At 37.3% G+C, this 22241-nt stretch overlaps 2 protein-coding genes across 2 annotated transcripts; one reads left to right on the top strand and one right to left on the bottom strand.

Moving 5' to 3' along the window:
- The first annotated feature begins 4138 nt into the window (after window positions 1-4138).
- Window positions 4139-9286, top strand: LOC141592623 (mitochondrial carrier protein CoAc2). Its single transcript, XM_074413365.1, has 7 exons — window positions 4139-4481; window positions 6643-6728; window positions 6817-7024; window positions 7701-7827; window positions 7908-8092; window positions 8448-8564; window positions 8854-9286. Exons 1-7 carry the CDS (start codon window positions 4320-4322, stop codon window positions 8986-8988), a joined length of 1020 nt encoding a protein of 339 aa, XP_074269466.1. The 5' UTR covers window positions 4139-4319; the 3' UTR covers window positions 8989-9286.
- A 496-nt stretch (window positions 9287-9782) lies between these two features.
- Window positions 9783-12014, bottom strand: LOC141592624 (endochitinase EP3). Its single transcript, XM_074413366.1, has 2 exons — window positions 11297-12014; window positions 9783-10332 (listed from the first exon to the last, which is right to left on the bottom strand). The coding sequence occupies exons 1-2, from the start codon at window positions 11709-11711 to the stop codon at window positions 9923-9925; spliced, it is 825 nt and encodes a 274-aa protein (XP_074269467.1). The 5' UTR covers window positions 11712-12014; the 3' UTR covers window positions 9783-9922.
- Between the last annotated feature and the right edge of the window lie 10227 nt (window positions 12015-22241).

Below are 22241 nucleotides of genomic sequence, written 5' to 3'. Positions count from 1 at the left end.
GACAACAAAATCAAATGTATCCTATCTCATCTCATTAGTATTCAAATCATAAGGAAAATATAGATTTACTCATATAACCAACTTAATTAAATATATAGAGAATACTATATTTACACTATCTTGCCTTAGTCATATTTGTAATTTGTTGTTAATATCAATTTTAATAAATTTATTACACATTAACAATGATAAATATATTAAAAACATCCGCAAAACAATTTATCACTATTGAAAAGAGATTAAAAAAACTAAAGTTACAATTTAGTCAAATTATATTACTACGAAAACGCGAGTTACTGACGGGCAAAATCCATCAGTAACAACCTTTTTTCGTCAGTACTTCGTTGATGATTTCCTTCACCAAAGTTTGACCACCATTCGCTAATGATTATATTCAATCGTCGACGATCTCAAGTGTCTTTATATACATTCGACAAAACCTAAAACAAAATATATAATACAAATGCTTGTCGAATTCTCCACTTTCCTTATACTTCTCTCTTATCTCTTCAGTTCTTGTCCATTTGATTCATGCACACCATAAAGTAAAGATATGAGAATTGTTGAAAAATAAATCAAATAAAATAATTAAGTGAAAATAAACAAACTTTTTCATTAATTTGTTTTTGCTAGGAATGTGCTAAATTTTTTATCAATTTATTTTCTTTTATAGGTTAAATATTTTCATAACGGTAGAACATAAAAAGATCAGCACTAAATTATGATTATTAAGTGGAATAATGCATGATAAATGAAAGTGTTTAAATAAGATGTGTAATTAGTCTATTGATTACTACTTTACCTTTTCATTTTCTATTTTTTTTAAAATAAAAAATAACTACTAAATCTAGGCTTTTTGTGTTACTTTTCATTAATTTTTCATTATTTTTTTTTGCTAGGAATATGCTAGAATATTTATTAATTTATTTTCTTTATAGGTGATTTTTTCCATAACGGTTGAATATAAAAAGATTAGCACTAAATTATGATTATTAAGTGGAATAATGCATGGTACATGAAAGTGTTTAAATAAGATGAATAATTAGTCTATTGATTACTAATTTACCTTTTCATTTTCTATTTTTATTTTTTTTAAATAAAAAATAAAAAAATGATCTAACATGTAAATGTTGCGCGCCACGTGTCATTGTACTAACTACTCAATCTAGGCTTTTTATGTTATTTTATAGATAGATTATATAAATTATCACCTAAAAAATCTGATTTTCTTAAGATGTCAAGTATACTTCAACGTCATTTTTTTTATTATATTGATATATTATAACTCAAAGACTAAATATATAAATTAGTTGTAAAATTGACACATGGAATAAAATTTGATGCTTTAGTAGGTAGCTTTTCAAGTATATTGTATAGATATATATAATAAAATTTGATGCTTTAAGTAGCTTTTTAACTATATTATATAGATTTATATACTCACTCCATCCCAATTATTTTTTTTACATTAATTTAAATAGTATCACAAAGAATATAAATGAAAAACAAAAGCTCTAAAATAACCAAATAATCAATCACAAATATGTATAGGAGATGATGGAGACATTATGAAAAAGTTAGGTGACATTTATCGGCGTCTACGTGACATTGTCTATGTGGCATTAAAATTGATGTTTCAGGTAGCCTTTTAATGATATTGTATAGATAAATGAATTAAATTAATGCAATATTATAATAAATTAATAATCCATGTCATATTAGTTTGCCAAGTCACATTTTTTTTTTTACTTTGCTTTTTTTCATCATATGTGGGCATTGTCTACATGCATTTTTAGGCTTGCCTTTTCATAATATTTTATAGATAGTTAAAATCGGTCATATACAATATTTTACTCGCATCAATTAAATATTTTATAATGATAAATTAAATAACTACTTGATTTAAATATATCATAAGAAATTGTCCCATAAAATTGGTTATCAATACTATATATTAAATCCAGAAACCAAGGGACTTCAATGTAATTAAAGAAAGTTATATAAATTAATTATACTATATAGTTTTAAATCACTAGCACCATGTGATGGACCCAATTAAGGGATCTCAATGCAAATATTATATAGTTTGGGTTAAAATTAAATTATATAAAAGTTTGGTAATTTTCCTAAACATTTGTAAGAGACTAAAACATGGTTAATTTCCTTAAAATAAAATAATTAATTAATATGGTCAATATCCTTAAAATAAAATAATTAATTAAGATGGTCAATTTCAAAGAGACTAGAAGATGGTCAATTTCCTTAAAATAAAATAATTAATTAGTATAAACATGCACACTTATTGTATTAATTATAATCATCATAAAATTATATATTAAATATAAAATCTATGCAATTTTATTAAACTTTATAGTTTATTAGATGTATAGAGATGTTAATTATTTAACATATAAAAATATAATATAAGTAGGTTATAAATAATTCAAGTTAGATTCCATAATATATAATATTGCATAATTCTTTCGATTTAATGCATATATGTAATATAAATATATAATCCTCTTAAAATTGCATGCCTAAGTAGGAAAAGTAATTTCGTCAGTAAAAAAAAAAATTGTAGTAACATTGGATATAGTTATATGATAGTAATAACTCATTTGAATAATAAAAGTAACAATATTATCAGCGAGATTAGTGAAAGTGGTAGAAACAACAACGGGAGTAGTGAAATAATCAATATTAATGCGGCAATAGTGAAAGTAACAATAATTACGGCGGGAGTAGTGAAATTATCAATATTAATGGTGCAGTAGTGACAGTAACAATAATTACGGCGGGAGTAATGAAAGTAACAATGATTACGGGTAAGTAATGAAATGTTATTACTGTTGTTTCATTAATAAGAGTAAAATATTAATAGCGGGAGTAGTGAATTTGTCTCAAAATTTATTTCATCGTAATTTTAGGATATGTCATTAAAAAATATATTAATGATAAATTTAAAAGTTATGCAACTTTAAGTAATTTTATTAAATGAAAAAAAAATTAATGGTAATTAGAGGTAGCCCGGGCGAAGCCGGGCACCAATACTAGTGTATAACTAATTACTAGGAAAGGTTTTCATCATATCTTAAGAAATTGGAATTGCGTAAAATCATGGTACAACTACTTAAAAATAATAAAATTGAAAATAAAAAATGTTGCAATGGGGAACGAACCCCTGTTGTCCCATTAGAAGAGCATAACAACAACCATCTGTGCCACAATTTCTTCTTGCTATTTCAATGCAGTGAAATTTATTTCTTCTTTCATCTCGGGCTATAATCTAGGGCTACAGCCCTAGTAAATATAGGCTAGATCCGCCCCTGGTACTTATCACTTATCACGGTGTCGTTGCTAATCGATTTCCTTACATAGTTACATGTTTCTTGTATCACAAATTTAGACAAGGGAGTAGGAATCTTGGTGACCAACTCCGACCAATCGGACACGTTTTCCAATAGAGCCGAGTCATACTACGGCTACAAGCACTGACACAAGTATGAGCACAAGCGCCGGTATGTAGCTGTGTATAAAAATGCATATAGAAAAAGTGATATATTTGGTAATGATAGGGTGTCATGGGGGTGTTTAATTTAGCCGCCACCCTTTCACATGCACCCCTTATTAATGGGGTTTCAACTCCCAACTTATTGCATGTAATGATGTAAATGTGTAATGCACTCATTATAACTGAGTTCCCACTTATTGTATTTGAGAGGGTGATGTTGAGATTGAGTGTTACCTGACTACGCTAACTCATTTTTTAAAATGGATAATGTTATAATATTTGACCCAGATAAATACCAGTCTCAAATAAAAATCAGTTAGTCTTGCTGAAGACGGGTCGGAGCAAGTAACGGATAATGTTACTCACAAAACGGATAGGGGGGACAAGGTGGGGGCACCCCCATGTGCTTCCCTCTCTCCTTTATTTGGGTCATTTGTGAGAGAAAATGGTATCCGTCACTCTAAAATGACGAATACATACCGTCTTCAATGAGATTTTGTGAATAAAAATTTGTGATTAATTTGTAGCCCATATTACCTCATGCATATGCAAAACCACATGCCCCATAAATCCACATTTAATTACTATACACACCTATAAGAATCTTCCAACCCCTCTCCCCCTAGTCCCCTCCAAATTTCCTCCCCAAAAAAGAATCAAAACTCGTTCAAAAAAGTCGGCCCTTTTTTCCTGTCGAACCAACATTATTATAAACAAACAAACACAGGAATCCAATTCTTGTGCCATAATTTGAACACCTGGGTTTATTTGCTTTAATTAACACATAATTTGGTGATCTGGGTTTTCAATGGTGAGTAGAGATGAGAAAGAAGAAGGTGCATTCATGTCCATTAATGGCGTTGTAGAAAAGATGCCTCTTTTTACCAAGGAACTTATTGCTGGCGGTGTTGCTGGTGGCGTTGCTAAAACTGCTGTTGCTCCTCTTGAGCGCATCAAGATTCTTTTTCAGGTTAATCATTTGGAGTTGATCTTGAATTTATCAACTTTTGTCAATGTCAATTCTACTACCCACTATTTATTTTATTTAGGGGGTGTTTGGTTGGAGCTTTTGGAATGGATTGGAATGGATTCAATCCATTCTAGTGTTTGGTTGGAGGTTTTTGGAATGGAGTTAGATACCTAATGGATTCTAACTCCATTCCAACCCCTTGGAATCTCATACCCATGTTTCTATTCAAGTTTCTAACTCCATTCCATATTATTACTATCTCTATATCCATTCCAAGGTCGAACCAAACACTCATAAGCAAGTATGGGGTTCTAACTCCATGCCACTATAGTATCACAATCCATTCCATACCATTCCAATACTTTGAACCAAACGACCCCTTATTTAATTCCATATTTTCTAGTTTTTTTATTCGTCGAAATGTGTCAAGTACATCTGACTCCCCCTTACCCCGCAATTTACAGGAGCCCTTCAGACACCGCGATAATGTTGTTGTTGTTTGATTTGCTTTTTGTGTTGGGGATCATATTATGATGATCATGAGTTGGTTTATGTAAAACTTGCATTGAGAAAGTTATTATGATGATCATGAGTTGGTTTATGTAAAAGCGGAAACGAGTAGTACTCCCTTTGTCCCGGTCATTTGTTGTCCTATTCTACTTTGGGTACCTCAGACAATTGTTGTGCTTTCTATTTTAAGAATGAATTTGATAAGCAAATTGATCATTCACACTCAATTTGGTCACTTGTCATTTAGTAATTGACCCCCTCTCTTTCCTTGGTATTTGTGTCAAAACCAAAGGACAACAATTGACCGGAACAGAGGGAGTAGTACTTGATAAGTTGATATACAATTGAGTTGCAAAATTGTATGATTTCATTTCATTTGAAGAATTTGGAGTTCAACAAGTTATTTTGTGAATAAGGTGGAGTAAAAGGGTGTCTCAGACTTGATTAATTAGCGATTAATGGAGAAAATGTGGGTGTTTTTGAGATTAGGATTGATAGGTGTAGTCCGGTCTGGGGTCTGAGGATGTAATGAGCTCCGGCTACTTCCAAGGAAGTAAACTTATACGGAGTAACGTATTAGCTCATATTAGCTAGGGTAGTTAGTAGACTCATATCTAGGCTTCAATTGAATACAAAAGTAGTGGAGTAGGAGAGGGAGATGGAGTAGAGGGAAAGGGAGGGACGAGGGTTGAACCGTGGAAGGGAGTCTCGGTAGTGAGTAGACTTATCTAGGGTTCGAAGTTCGAAGGTACCCCTCTCTTTCCCTCCAAACATTTCATCCAAACAATGGACTACCATGTGGAGGATAAAGGATTTAATAAATTAGCAAGGATAGTAGATAGTCTGCTTGAGGACTTTACTTAGGGAAGTAAATCAATGTGTGCTGCTGATTCGCCTGATTGACCTTCACGGAAAGGCAATTTGTAACTCTTATGGAACTGTTCATCTGAAGGAAGGTTTACCCTTATGTTTGGCTTTTGCTGTTGTATTTTAAGTTGAAAGAGATGGGTCTTTGGTTGCTAATATTCCCAAGTGATGGCACTTGTTAGCAAGTGCTATCCTGTTATACCCCTTTAAACCCCATCTTTGCATGTCTTCGAAGTTTCAACTAAAAATAACGAGAAGCATTCAGTCTCTATAGAAGTCAATGACCCTCAAAGATCTTCTCATGAAGTATCAAAACAGAAATCTAGCACACTGTATTTCTCAGCTAAGTTAGCATTTTATTGGCTTGGCTGAACGATTGACACTTCCCCTAGATTAACAAAATACAGCTCAACCTTGTGGAACGGATTCACAGAAGAGGGAAGCGGGTTCATTTTTCTACTTCTCTGTTTGCTGCCCGCTTCTTTTTATCTTTGATATGCTGTTTTGTTGTTTCTTTTATTGTAGCCACCTTTTTCCTGAGAATTTTTGGGTTATATTGGTAGGCATTAAAGATTTTACTTAGATGTCTGAAGGAATCAAAGTAATGGATTTTATGTGCTGCTTGTTGTTAACCATTGGCTTGTTAGAAGCCTAAACCAAAAATTTCGTGCTGTAAAGTATCGCTCAACCCAATATTTGTATCCCTTGAATTCCTCTCAACCAACCACATTGGAAGGTCTATGGTGGTTAAACAGCTACCATTTTTCTTTTTTGTTGTTTGCAGACAAGACAGACAGAATTCAGAAGTATCGGGTTATTCGGATCTTTCTCTAAGATAGCTAGAACAGAGGGCGCACTTGGTTTCTACAGGCGCGTCTTCTAATTTAGCACTATGTTCGTACGTAGTTGGCGTGCTAAACTGCTTGCTAATGATGCTTATCAACTTTATTGATTTCAGAGGTAATGGAGCTAGTGTTGCGCGGATTGTTCCATATGCGGCTCTGCACTACATGGCATATGAGCAATACAGACGATGGATTATTCTTGCTTATCCTAATGTATGGAAAGGCCCTGTGCTCGATCTTGTGGCAGGATCATTTGCTGGTGGAACTGCTGTTCTTTTTACATATCCTCTTGATTTAGTACGCACAAAGCTGGCTTACCAGGTAAGCACTTTAAAATTCTTCTTTGCTGGTACGTGGTAAACGATTTTAATTGAGACAAAGCCTCATTATTTTTCGGCTTTGGAATATGAAAAAAAAAAAAAAAAAAAAAAAAAATCTCACTAAACTATTATGAAGTACTCCCTCCTTGATGCTTCGTTTAGTACTCTCCCTTCATTTTCTCTTCCTTTAGTCACAGAAAACTGTAAAATGTTTAATAGTTAGCCCATTAAATACCTTTTGCTTTACATGGGAGAGAGAAAAGCTTGGTAAGAGACACTGTAAACTGAGCAACCAATAAATTTACGGGAAGAATCTTATATTCTGAGACAAGTGATTTTTTTTTTTTTTTTAAAATGCCTAAATAAATAAAACAGTGGGAGTAGCAGTCAGTGGGTGCAATATTTGACCCAATATTTTTACGGGCTCCTCAAAAATAATGACTGTTTTTAACACTATGATAATGTTGCTCATCCAACCCCCCTTACCTAGTAGTCCGCTATAGGCAGGAGTCCTTGTGGCTGTCAGCCTGTGAGGTGGTGGTGTTTGTAGTTTTGCCAAACGTTTCTGGTCGGCGTCTAGTTTCATGAATATGCTACAGTTCCTGAGCTTTATCCTTGAATGAAAATGCCTAAAACTTGTCTCATAGTTGCTAAATTTTGGCAAATCTATAGTACAGGTCGTTGGATCTTCAAAGTCAAATGTCAAAGGACTAGTTAACCACGAACAAGTATATAAAGGAATTCTTGATTGCTTTTCCAAGACACACAAAGAAGCTGGTTTGAGAGGTCTTTACCGGGGAGTAGGTGTGCTGCTTGCTTAAATTGACAATACACTTACAGAGGAATCATATTGTGGTTTTACATAACAAGTTATATTTTTCCAGCACCATCGCTTTATGGAATATTCCCATATGCGGGTTTGAAATTTTACTTCTACGAAGAGATGAAGACCCATGTTCCGGAGGATCACAAAAATGATATCACAGTGAAACTGGTGTGCGGTTCTGTAGCTGGATTGCTGGGCCAAACCTTCACATATCCTCTTGACGTTGTAAGACGGCAAATGCAGGTAGTTTACCCAAAGTTCAGAACCCCTTGTATGCTATCTGCATTGAATAACACCTTCGTTAGGCTGCAAACCTTGCCATTTTCATTAGGATCAAAATTTCATTATTCTTGTGCCTTGTAATATGATGGAATACGGCAAATCTCTTACCAAACTTTCGATGCTTCTTGTGATATGAAGTAGCAGATCGGTGTTATGTTACAATTTTTATTTTTGGTCATCCAGAAACACAATATTTATGTGTTTATAATTTGGGGTGAGGCTTTGTGCATTCCACCCCCTTACCCTTTGAGACACTAGGGTAATGTTATTAGTTTGAAAAGAACTATTTGCTGACAGCTATACTTATGTGGCACAGGTCGAGCGGGTGTATAAAGCTGGTAATGAGAAAGGAACATTGCAAATACTTACGATGATAGCTCGAGAGCAAGGATGGAAACAGTTGTTCTCTGGACTTAGTTTGAACTACTTGAAGGTATTTAACAGACATTCCTTTTGACGCATTAAGTATAGTGAAGCCATGATGCCAATAGTCAATAACACTCTTCCAAGGGTAAATGACCGATGACTTAAGTACCCTTACAAGTTAACAATTCCACAATGTGAAAAGAAACATGGGAAAATCTTGTACCCATTTTGGTAATGCACTTATAATTTGCTTGGAAGAGTATATAATTATGCCTTGACTATATGGTCTTCCCAAATATATTCAGGGAAATAGTAAATGTAGCTGATATATATCCGTCTTGACCATTGTGATTCAGGTTGTTCCCTCGGTAGCAATTGGGTTTACTGTCTATGACACCATGAAATCATACCTAAAAGTTCCCTCGCGAGATGCAGTTATGAGTGGTGTTTCTTCTGGTACCACGCATCACGAGACGTCAACCTTGCACTAGTAAAACCCTTTTAATTTGCCGAGGTTAGTTGCAGTAGAGCGGTGCTTCTTCTGGTACAGCGTGAATAATTGTTACAGTTGTATGTAGATGCCAACATATATTATGTTGCTCAGTGTCACAATCCGTTTCATTATGCTGGATCGTGAGTGACACTTAGCCATTTACATTGTACATCATTGCTACTTGTATGTTGTAAGTACCTATTATTTCCAATTATTCACATTGATCTGAATGATTGGTAGCAGTGAAATCCATGTTAAAGGATCAATTGGCCAGTGCAATGAAGTAATTTTTTACATTCTGGAGTTTTCACTCATGATCACATTTTTATCACTAATAATCGGAAATATTTCTGTTATGTTCCGTGTACTTGCGACCATTAGCATCCATTTTCCTCTGTTCTGTGTGATTAATGTTACTCTATATTCGTAACATGGTAATCCTTCATGAGTATTTTTACTGCTCTTTGTAAATACCGGTTTTTACTACTTTGTTGTTCTTGTTTTCCCCTATTCCTCTTCCGTAAATGCAGGGCAATGGACTAACGGCAAGGGGCCATCGTACTAGATATCAGCCTGACTCTGTCTTCTTTTATGTAAAGAGCTTCCGAGCATAGCCTAGACTGAAGCGACTGATATGTGTGATCTATGCAACCAAAACCTGACCAATAATTTTTTTCATGGTATAATTTCGCAAAATCTCTTATTTTCATATTCAATACAACCCAATACTAAACTTATCCAATAACACATTCATTTGAAAAATTCAGAGTTTCTTGAAGCTTAGAAAACAAGGCAATAAGGCATCAATGGATGTATCTAAGATTTGAAGTAATAAGCAATAAAACATCTCTCAAATTAGTAAAATCACAAGATTGAAACCTGTGATTATACATAAGAAAATAAGTCTAAACCTCGGCCGACTAAATTATTAATTAGCAAGTAAGGTTTTCCCCAGGGGAAACACCAAGCTGATCACAATACTGCTTAAAGAACCCGACTCGAGAGTTAACTTGGGCAGTGTTCCCTCCATTACACTCACCCCCATTAATGGCTCTAATGGTTGCTCCAAAACCTTGACCGGTGATAACGAGAGAGTGGACATTATCCATCCAATACCAGAAAGCAGTTCTGAATGCTACAACCGGGTCCTGAGCCACTGTCTCGGGTGAGTTCAGACCATCGAACCCAATACTTTGTCCTGCTGGTCCGTAGTTGAAGTTCCAGGATATTTGGATTGGTCCTCGACCGTAGTATTTTTCATTCGGGTTGCATTGCCATTCTGTGTTTGTTTTGTCACAGTAGTCTCTTGTGGCTCCATTGATCTCCTCTATGTAGCAAAAATCTGTAATAAGTTCGTTTAATGGGTTAGTTAACCGTTTTGGACTGTAACTACATTGGTCCTTCAATCCCTTCTGAAATTTTTGTGCATTGCGATTTACAATGATACTTGTGTAAAATTGTCTTACATACGTTTTTGTGAATCTCCTATATATAAAAACGAAGTTTTTTTAAGCTTTTCTATTGAATCCTTGAATTTAGGAAAAAAGAATTTTTCCTCTTTTTCATATGATTATGGTGGGACCCAACTATTATTATAATTTCTACCATCAAACTGTGGAAGGCAACTAGTGATTAATATTTTAGAGTACATATTTTATTGGCCATTAAATTAGTCATATATTTATTTAATTTCTAATATCTCTATACCATATAGAGTAGTTTTATAAATATTTATTTCAAAGGTATGTTTAGTGTTTACTCTCTCAAATTTACAAAAATACATATTAAAAGATTAATAAAAATAATGACATTTTTTTTATAATATTAATCATTTGAAAATAAAATAAATTTGGAAACGACTTTTTTTTTAAAACGCTATTAGTATATTGTGTAATTTGCATTATCTCATCATATTGCATTATGCCTTTCTTTTCTTCCAATACTTGTGCATTTTGCCAAATTATAAAATATTCAATCCTGTGCTAATTTGCACGGGCATAAAATTAATTTTTAGTAGAGTAAACATAACTAAAATGTCTCAAAGGCTCCTGCGTGGGGTATATAACCAGGTAAGGAATAACCTTATCTTTGTGTTACAAAGATGATGTTCCTTCCCGAGTTACCTAGGATGAAAATATATTCGAGAATTGAATCGACTAACTACTAAAAAGGCTAACTTACACCAATAAATTGTACTCCCTCCTTTCGGTTGAATATAATACGTTTGATTATATTGAACAAACGTATGGAATTCAATAGAATGGAGGGAGAATTGAGTATGTAATAGTAACAAAAAGAGCACTTACGTCCAGTTTCATGAGTCAAATGAGCAAAGAAGGCGGCAATTTCGCGCTTAGAATCATCAAGAGATCCAACAGTTCCAAACTTAGGATAATAACTGAGAGCATCCAAGAATGCAGACCTACTGTAAAAGCTTTTACCAGCACAACTAGCATCTGCCTGACCTATAATCCCATTAAAGAAATCGTCTGTTACGATAGCAGGCACCGAGACATTATTAGACCGGGTAGTAGTCGAATAACACGGACCCTCTTGGCACCCGTCACCACAGTAATCAGTTGTGTTCCCACAGTAACCCCATTTGCTGCAACATAAGCTGGTTCCACACCCACAGTTTTGGGCGCGGACAAGGGTGGTTTGGATGCAAACCAAGGTTAGGATGACGGCGAAAATTGGTGGGAATGAAGTGGGTTTGATCATGGTTTATGTGGGGGAGGAGAATTGGGTGAGGAATGTGGATGGGATGAGAAGGTGATGATGGTGTAATTGGGTTTTTATAAGTGTAAGAATGGAGGGAAATGTTCAAAGAAGTCAATTTTGGAATGCTGTTTGTTAGACTGTTGGTGTGTGTTAGTGTGTATATGATATTCTACTTTCTAAGCCGCATTATAATATTTGAGTCACTAAAAATTCAATTTATAACTAGTTTATTGGGACAAGTGAGGAGTGGATCAGGTTTAAAATTCGAAGGGTAAATTAGGTGCGTCACGTTTTAAAAGATGGTGATTGAAATATACGACTCTATGAATATATATTGTCAAATTTATTGAATAGGTAAACAATGGAAAATACGATGGTTTCAGCGGATTAAGGGGTAAGAAACCATGCATCAAGCATGTTATACCTGTTAGGGGAAAAAATTACAATTTTTACCAAGTGACACGTGGCAGGCGCTGAGTGGAGAGAAGCAAGTGCAATAGGATTGATGACTTGGCGAAATCAGGACCACAAAATCAAGGTGAACAAACACACTTAAATGATAATAAAGTGTCAGTCAAAGGGGAGAAAAGTCAGAGCAATTATCTCCTAAAAAAGGGGTAACCGTCCCTGGAACCTCGCAACGGACGTCTAGGACCCTGGAAGAGGGAAACCCTAGGAAGTCAACTATAAAAGGGGGAAGCGTGCAGCAGCAGGAGGACATTGACTCCGAGTTTCTTTCTTATAGCTTACTAAAGAAAACACCATTATACTACCTTACTTGCGAAAATTATTGTTGATCATAGTGCAATTATTGGCGGGATTCCAACTCCCCCCGCGGTTGTTCCCACAACGGGTTTTCCGCGTCACCAAAGTTCTCTCGCGTCACTCTTTCTTTCATTGCCTTTTATTTGATTTTGCTCATCAATTTCTTTATTCGTTTCAAAATTATAGTCGATCACTTTGACCCATCAAACTAATATCTAATCGGTAAATTTTTACCAAAACAATTTGGCGCCCACCGTGGGGCCTCAGTGATCAATTTTTCATAAAAGTAAAAATTCAGCAATCCGTTCGTCACCATGTCTGGAACCAGTTCAAGCTCGTCCAGCACCCAGGGGGTATCCTCTCAATCTTCAGGGGGAAGACCTCTCCCAACAACCACAGGACCGGTCACCGCACCACCAGCAGCCAGCCATATGGTCCCTGTCAGCGCATCCCCGAAAGCCATGCCTGTAGGGAAATATCCGTAAAATTCTCTTAATTTTAAGGATTATAACGTAAATATAACATGCGATTTATGGTCATAAACGAAATACAATAGAAAACGATAAAGATTAAGAATCAACCTCGGGTCCTTTGATGTGCGGCGTAAAAATGAAATCAACAGATTTTCCTCCTAATCGTTGCACCCAAGACCGTCCGAGACTATGCCCTTGTGCTAGAAATGCTCTCTAATTGACTTGCAATATCGAGAGAGCTATTGTGAGGTTATTCGATGTGAGATCTAGAAATTTCAGAGAAGAATGCTCCGAAACCCTAATTTCTGAGACAAATGAATTGCTTAGGTCAAAAGGAGAGAGGCTCTCTCCTTTTGTCTTGTTCGGCCAAACCGAGAGCCCAAGGGGAGGGAGTGGGCTTTCACTTCCTCCTTATTCTAACTCGTAGTTCAGCTCGAAATTACTAAAATGTATATGACGGGTTTTCAATTATAAATCGTCATCGGTTATCGGTTATTAACGTACCAACTAGTGACATGACTCAGTCGATATATTAATACATGTCCGACAAAGACAATATTGTATAATTAAATAAATTCAATATACATTAATTAAATATAAATCGTTTATATTTAATTTACGAATTAACTGCTTAATTCGCCTTAGCCATTATTATTTAATCCGTATTAAATAAAATATCTCAACATCACATTTGACTAATTATTAGTCAAATAACTCGGACTAACTGCTTAGTCAATTATTGGCATCAACATGACTGTATTTTCATACCGTCACATCTCTCAAACGTATCTTATAGGTGTGACTTTTAGGGACCAGTTGATCACCGCCATCTGTATGACAATAACGTCAAACTTATCTAGCAAGCCAACCGTTATTGATAAACGTGGACCAACTGATAATAATACAAAAGTATACCCTTTGATCCTTTTAGAGATTTGTAAGTCCTTGCACTAACCGTAAAGGACACCAGCCCCAACAAGCTCCCACTTGTCCGTACAAGTGTATGTGCAATGACTTTATCCGCACTAACTGGAGGACACAGCTCCAACAAACTCCCACTTGTCCGTACAAGTGTATGTGCGATAACCGATTCTCATATTCATTTAAAATTTCTCCCACTCAATGTAAAACAATTTGCAGATCCGGATCCGCAAAGGTCGTATTTTACAATCGATCTGTATCAAGAGTGGTTTCCCCGACTAGAGAGTAACTTAACCGATAAAACGAATCCGTGTCCGAGCATGACCATGCATTTCGATTCTGACTCCTCGAGTGGCCCCGAGAAATATCGAGTACCTGATAAAGGCTGAATATTTCCTTCAACTCGACTCCATCCGATCTAAGCACGCATGAAATGACCCGAAAAAAAACTACTTGGCCCCCTATTACGGATGACCGTGAGAAAGAAACCAAAGTCACCCAAAATCCGCCTTAGTCTCAAGAGACAGTCGATAGTCAAAAGAATCGACTCTTAGGATCACCATGGAGGTCCTATCCACGACCGGGCACCGAATGTTATAAAACATTTAGGACTCCACGTCGATGTCACAATTGTGTCCTACGAGATATCCGTATAACTCGCCTCTGTGATTGGTCAGTCAACCTTTTGACTTATGGCTCGTTGAACCCACCATCAACCAACGTCACAAAATAATTACCTTGAGTTATCAGCTCACGTGGGCAATTAAGGACCAAAAATATAATGTTTGTTCAGTTCACTTTGTGGTGTTCAAAATTTGTCGTGCAAATCCACATGAAAAACAAAATATATAAATATCAAAACGATGATGTTGTATAGAGTACAAAAGAAAATGAATCTAATCCATAAAAGAGTACTACAACTTAGGAACACGTTTAATTCCCATGGAATTAACGTGCCCTTCATGCTTATCTTGTCGTAATGGTTTAGTGAGAGGATCTCGCTATGTTATCATCTCAGTAGCAATCTTTTCTATCACTACTTCCTTTTGCTCCACGTAATCTCGGATTAGATGAGCTTTCCGTTGTACATGTCTAGACTTGTTGCTAGACTTAGGCTCCTTAGCTTGGAAGATGGCACCACTATTGTCGCAATAGATGGTTATCGGGTCATTCGAACTAGGCACTACGGATAGTCCATGTAAGAATTGACGCATCCATATCGCTTCCTTTGTAGCTTCGACGCGGCATAGTACTCGGACTCGGTCGTAGAATCTCTTAACAGTTTGTTTGGAACTCTTCCAGTGGACTGATCGCGCCATTAAGAGTAAAAACGAATCCAGGCTGAGATTTCGAGTCATCTCGATCCGTTTGAAAGCTAGCATCTGCGTAATCCGGTTGCGATAGCTTTTGTTCGCCTCCATAAGTCAATGCCCAATCTTTAGTCCTCCGTAGGTACTTAAGAATGTTCTTGACAGCCATCCAATGTGATTCACCTGGATGCTGTTGGAATCGACTTGTCATACTCAATGCATATGCCACGTCCGGACGTGTGCATATCATGGCATACATGATTGATCCTATAGCCGAGGCATAAGGAATCCGTGTCATGCGCTCTTTCTCTCCCGGTGTCTGGTGCCCGAGACTTGCTCAAATGCACCCCTGGAGCCATAGGAAGAAACCCCTTTTTGGAGTTAGTCATGCTGAATCTCTCTAGGATTTTGTCTATGTAAGACTCCTGACTGAGAGATAACATCCGACGTGATCTATCTCGATAGATACGGATGCCCAATTCTTTGTGCCTCACCCGGATCTTTCATCCGAAATGGTTTTTCAACCATACTTTCACCGAAGTTAAGAGAGGTATGTCATTCCCAATCGGGAGTATGTCGTCAACATACAATATTAGGAAGACAATCTTGCTCCCACTCGACTTGATATAAAGACATGGTTCCTCGACCGATCGAATGAATCCATTTTCTTTTATCACTTGGTCGAAGCGATGATTCCAACTCCGAGATGCTTGCTTAAGTCCATAAATGGAACGCTTAAGCTTGCACAGTTTCTTAGGATGTTGTGGATCGATGAAACCTTCGGGCTGCACCATGTACAACTCTTCCTCCAAAAAGCCGTTTAAGAAGGCGGTTTTCACGTCCATTTGCCAAATTTCATAGTCATGAAAAGCGGCGATCGCTAAGATAATCCGAATGGAACGCAAAGATGACTACGGGTGCAAAATTTCATCGTAGTGCAAACCTGGCACTTGGGTGAAACCTTTAGCAACTAGTGGTGCTTTATAGATATCTTGTTGACCTTCCACATAATGCTTTATCTTGTAAAGCCATTTGCATTGAAGGGGACGAACCTTAGCAGGTAAGTCAACAAGATCCCATACGTTGTTCTCATACATGGAGTCTATCTCGGATTGCATGGCCTCAAGCCATAGCTTTGAGTCAGAACTGGTCATGGCACCTTTATAGGTTGTGGGTTCACTACTCGTTAAGAGTAGAATGTCATCTATGTCATGTTCCTCGACCATACCTATGTATCTGTCCGGAGGAATAGAGACTCTTCCCGACCTCCTAGGTTCCTCAGGAATATTCACCGCAAATGGGATTGAAGGAATTGGTTCCTCCAATATTTGCTCGGTGTTTGGTTCTGGAATCTCCGACAGGTCGAAGGTTCTATCACTCTTTGCATTCTCGAGAAATTCCTTCTCTAAGAATGTCGCACTAGCCGCAACAAAAACACGTTGTTCAGTTGGCGAATAGAAGTAATGACCAAGTGTTCCTTTAGGATAACCTATAAAGTATGTCTTGACCGATCGCGGGCCGAGCTTATCCTCGTGTATCCACTTGACATAAGCCTCGCAGCCCCAAACCCGTATAAAGGACAAGTTAGGGACCGTTCCCTTCCATAGTTCATATGGAGTCTTGTCAACAGTTTTAGACGGACTTCGGTTAAGTATTAGAGCGGCTGACAAAAGAGCATAACCCCACAATGAGTCAGGCAACACGGTGTGACTCATCATGGATCGAACCATATCAAGTAGAGTTCGATTTCTCCGTTCGGACACACCATTCAACCGAGGTGTTCCAGGTGGAGTTAATCGTAAGGCAATCCCACAATCTTTAAGGTGTTGATCAAACTCGTGAGAAAGATACTCGCCACCACGATCCGAACGTAGTGTTTTTAATCTTTCTACCCAAAGAGGTTCTGTACCCTATTTCGGTATTCTTTGAATTTCTCAAAGGATTCACTTTTGTGCTTCATTAAGTAGACATAGCCATATCTATTTAAATCGTCCGTGAAAGTGATGAAATACCTATAGCCTTCTCGTGCGGTGATTGACATAGGCCCACATACATCCGTATGTATGAGTCCTAATAGGTCAGCAGCGCATTCCAACACCTTTGAAGGAAATACGAGTCATCTTACCGATGAGACATGATTCACACGTGCCAAATGATTGAAAATCAAAGGCCGAGATAGCTCCATTTTGGATGAGCTGTTTTACGCGTTTCTCATTAATGTGTCTCATACGGCAGTGCCATAGATACGTTTGATCTTTGTCACCAACCTTTAACTTTTTATTCATTACGTGTAATATTTCGGTGGTCTGATCTAAAACATAAATTCCGTTCATGGAGTCTGCCTTGCCATAAATCATATCGTGTAATGAGAAAATGCAAGAATTATTCTCTATTACAAATGAAAAACCAAGTTTGTCAAGTGCAGAAACTGAAATAATGTTTTTAGAAAGACTGGGTACATAATAGCGATTATATAAAGATAACTCAAATCCGCTAGGAAGCTGGATCACATATGTTCCCCTCGAGACGGCAGCCACTCGTGCTCCATTCCCGACACGCAGGTCCACCTCACCCTTTACGAGGGGTTCGATGTTTCGGAGCCCCTGCACATGATTACACAGATGAGAACCACAACCAGTATCTAGTACCCAAGTTCCGTAACTTGCGTGGTTAATCTCAATCATATGAATAAAAGTAGAAGAGGATGAAGACATACCAACAGGTTTAACACGACCTGCCTTTAAGTCCTCATGATAAACAAGACATGTACGCCTCCAATGCCCAGTCTTGTGGCAATGATGGCATTCCATGTTTTCATTCTTGCTCTTTGTCGCGCCTGATGAGGTGCTCGACTCACCAGTCCACTCTTCCCCGTCCCGACTTCTTGAACTTCGGTTTACCTACTGCTAGGTTTGCTTGAGCTTTGCCCTTACCCTTGCCCTTGTTTGACACAACGAGAACATCCTGTTTCAAGCTCCCACTGAACTTCATATCCTTCTCGGTCCATACGAGAAGGAGTGCGATTCATGGGGACTTTTCTTCAAATCATTCATATAGTAATTCGCTCTAAAGAGCGCAAAACCATCGTGGAGTGAATGAAGCATGCGGTCAATAACAATGTTCTCGCCGATCTTACAATCAAGCGTCTCCAGCTTCTCGACATTCTCAATCATGCTTTGAGAATGTGTGGGCTAACTGGTTGGCCCTTAAGAGTCTCGCATCAAAGAAGCGAGTGGTATGCTCATAGGTCACGATTCTTGGTGCTTTCGAGAATTCCTTAGTGAGCGTGGTGAAAATCTTGTTTGCACCATGGGCTATGAAGCGTTTCTGCAAATTGGATTCCATTGCAAAAATGAGTACGTTTTTAATCGCACCTGCTTCCATGACGAAGTCGCTATACGTGGAGACCTCGTTAACTCGAGCCGTGGGGCCTGGGGCTGGCGGGAGGGGCTCAATCGGATACTTGAGCTTCCGTCGGCGGTGGGGATCGCATTCCGTAATGTCGCCTCCCATTCCGCGAAGTTTGATCCATCATTCTTCAGTCTAGTAGACTGATTCATCTGATTCATAAAGATCCGAAGCCAGGACTCACGGTCCAATGTGGCACTTGGCATTGGGTCATCGAGGATGCCAGCCATTAAGTTATTAGCAGTTTAAAAAACGTGATCTACGCTGAAAAAGAAAGAAAAACAAAAACGAAATAAGCAACTCATCGAGGTGATTTAAGTCTATTTAAAATTCATTTTAACGTGTAGACTCATAGCACTTGCATAATTGATCTCCCTCAAGAATAATACAAGTGATCCCAAGACTCAATTTCCGTAAATTGATAAGCCAACTGTTTAGCTAGTTCTTCCGTAAGAACTCTTGGTCGATAGATTTCCGTAAATCCTATCTATGGTCCACCATAATCACAGGATCGTACGAGTGACCATAGTGTTGAGATAAAATAAGTCAATCAGTTCCAACTTACCCGACGTAGAAGGGGTCATATTATGCCTACCGACGAAGAAGGGATTCATTGGAGTTTGACCTATAAAGACTATTCTCAATTTTTGGTTATACGAGGAAGATCCCATCAACTTAGCTTTAATTCATTTTAAGTGAACGAATAACTAGCATTACGTGAATGAATTAACTTAGGTGATGGCCTAAAAAAAACGTGTGACATAAGAATGTCAAAGAAAACTAACGCGTGACCTCTATATGAGTCAGTTTTCATGCAATTATTAGGTGGTTTGGTTTTTAGGCGGAATATGATGCATACTATCGTTACAAGAAAATAAATAAAAGAAAGCAATACAACAACATCAGAGCCTTAATCCCAAAATGATTTGGGGTCGGCTGACATGAATCATCCTTTCGAACCGTCCAAGGGTGAACGCACGCCTCAAAATGCGAATAAAAAGGGGAAGATAAAAAACAAAAGGGAGAACGAAAATGTAATGGAAAGTCAAGGTGAACTTAGGGGTTTTAAAATCGAATTCCGTCTTTTTTTATAAAAACTTAAAATTTAAATCGAGAGAAAAGATTAAAACGATTTTTAAAAACCGAAATAGGGTTAAGGATCCGGATAAGAAAGTGGTTGTTGAAAAAGTGTGTAATAAAGGAGAGAAAAATAAATAAATTAATTTCTTTAAATTAAATAAATAAATAAAAACACTAAATCTGTCAAAAAACATCAAATACTAAAAATCCACATGTATCCTTTCCCTCCATTGTGCCCTCTCCGTCACCATACTCTCCTCAAGCCCCAGAACTCTCATATCGTGCTCTATCACTCTCAACCATGTCTGTCTCGGTCTTCCTCTGCCTCTAGGGACCTTTTCTGTTCTCCAAGTCTCCAGCCTCCTAACTGGTGTGGCCTATCCTAGTAAAAAAGAACATAAAACAACTTTGGAATCCACCGTTGGACCCGAGAAGCTTGTCTTGATGTTCCATGCTTGTCCATGCAGCGGGAGTGAGCATCCGGTTCTCCATCTTTGGTCTTCTTCAAAAATTACAATTTAAAATTTACAAATATAAACCTATTTACATTCTAAATACAAAAAAACTGTAATTACAAGTGAAAAATCCAAAACGGAGATACGAGATCTCAAAATACAACCAAGACCGTGTTCCATCATTACGGTAACACGTTCTACTAAGGCCACACTAAGTTACAACTGATTGTAAAATAAATAAATACGTAATGTAAGCATTCAAAACATTCAAAATAACGATAAATGAAATGCATCAACTAAAAAACAAATTTATTCGTGACATAATTCCGTAATTATGTTAAATTTATCCAAACCACCTTTTAATGATTAAAATTATGTGATAAAACCGCTTCTATCAGTTTAATTTTAATCCATTACAATCCGTTACTTTAAATACGCTTTAAAATAACTATATGGTACGTGAGTGAACCGTTTCACTATCAAGCGAGTGTACAACATCCGTATGATGTACATTTTATGGCCAAAAGAGAATTTAAAACAAAAAGAATAAAATTCAATGCTGCCAAAATGAAATCCCTCGATCCAGGGACAAAAGTTCTCGATCGAGGAACAAAAAGGGTCGATCGAATGAAGCTGCCATTCGATCGAGAGGTTGCCAAACAGTAGGTACTCGATCGACAGGACTCGAGGTCGATCGAGGACTCATATTAGCAATACTGCTCGATCGAGTACGAGGACTTCTCGATCGAGCAGTGGGGGGTTTTAAAATAGTTCGATCGAGTTAAACATGTACTCGATCGAGTAAAAACATGACAGAAAAGTTCTCGATCGACAAGGAAATGGCTCGATCGAGAGGAAAACAAGCTGAAACTTTAAACCCTCGTGAAAACAGATTTGTCGAAACAAAACCATTGCAAATTTGATCTAATTCGTATAAAATTAAATCAACAAATTTGACAAAACTTAACATATTGCTATAATCTCAGTATAAAATAACAATTTGTAAAAATAAAACGAAATCAAGGTCGGACATGAACAAGCATGTCACGGTTTACAAAAAACGAAAAAATGTGTGTATACATGGCACGGTTTTCGAGACAAAAAACAAAATCGTTTCAAATCGATTTATGAAAAATCACAATGAAAATTTACGTGGCCTCGCTCTGATACCATTTGTAGGGAAATATCCGTAAAATTCCCTTAATTTTAAGGATTATAACGTAAATATAACATGCGATTTATGGTCATAAACGAAATACAATAGAAAACGATAAAGATTAAGAATCAACCTCGGGTCCTTTGATGTGCGGCGTAAAGAAATGAAAATCAACAGAGATTTCCTCCTAATCGTTGCACCCAAGACCGTCTGAGACTATGCCCTTGTGCTAGAAATGCTCTCTAATTGACTTGCAATATCGAGAGAGCTATTGTGAGGTTATTCGATGTGAGATCTAGAAATTTCAGAGAAGAATGCTCCGAAACCCTAATTTCTGAGACAAATGAATTGCTTAGGTCAAAAGGAGAGAGGCTCTCTCCTTTTGTCTTGTTCGGCCAAACCGAGAGCCCAAGGGGAGGGAGTGGGCTTTCACTTCCTCCTTCACTACAAAATAAAAGCGGAAAACTGACGGAAAAAAACCGTCACTACGGCCTGTTTCCCGTCAGTAATGGCCATTCCTGACGGTTTTTCCGTCAGGATTAGACCGTCACTACAAATGGTCACAGAAAAATGTTTCTGACGGTATTTCCGTCAGGATCACCATAACTGACGGTTATTCCGTCATAATCTCACTTTTAGGGTGACTGGGCAAGTCAACGAAATGTTGACCATAATCGACGCGGAATAACGCGAATCGCCTCACTTCGACGGAATAATCGTCACATATGTCAAACAACTTTTTGACTATTGTGACGGAAATTCCGTCGAGAGTGGCTAATCCCGACGGAATAACACGTCGATTATAGTCAACATTTAGTTGACTTATGTGACGGTATTTCCGTCGAGTAGTACCCACCGACGGAAATTCCGTCAGTATTAGTCTGATTATGTGACGGTATTTCCGTCAGAACATATTTGGGCAGTAGCTGAAAAAGGCAGCTTGCTGCCTAGCCACAATGCGG

Source organism: Silene latifolia, chromosome 7, assembly GCF_048544455.1.
Source record: "Silene latifolia isolate original U9 population chromosome 7, ASM4854445v1, whole genome shotgun sequence".
NCBI lineage: Eukaryota > Viridiplantae > Streptophyta > Magnoliopsida > Caryophyllales > Caryophyllaceae > Silene > Silene latifolia.
Note: the sequence above shows the minus strand (reverse complement) of the source record. Positions and strands in the feature narration are given on the sequence as shown.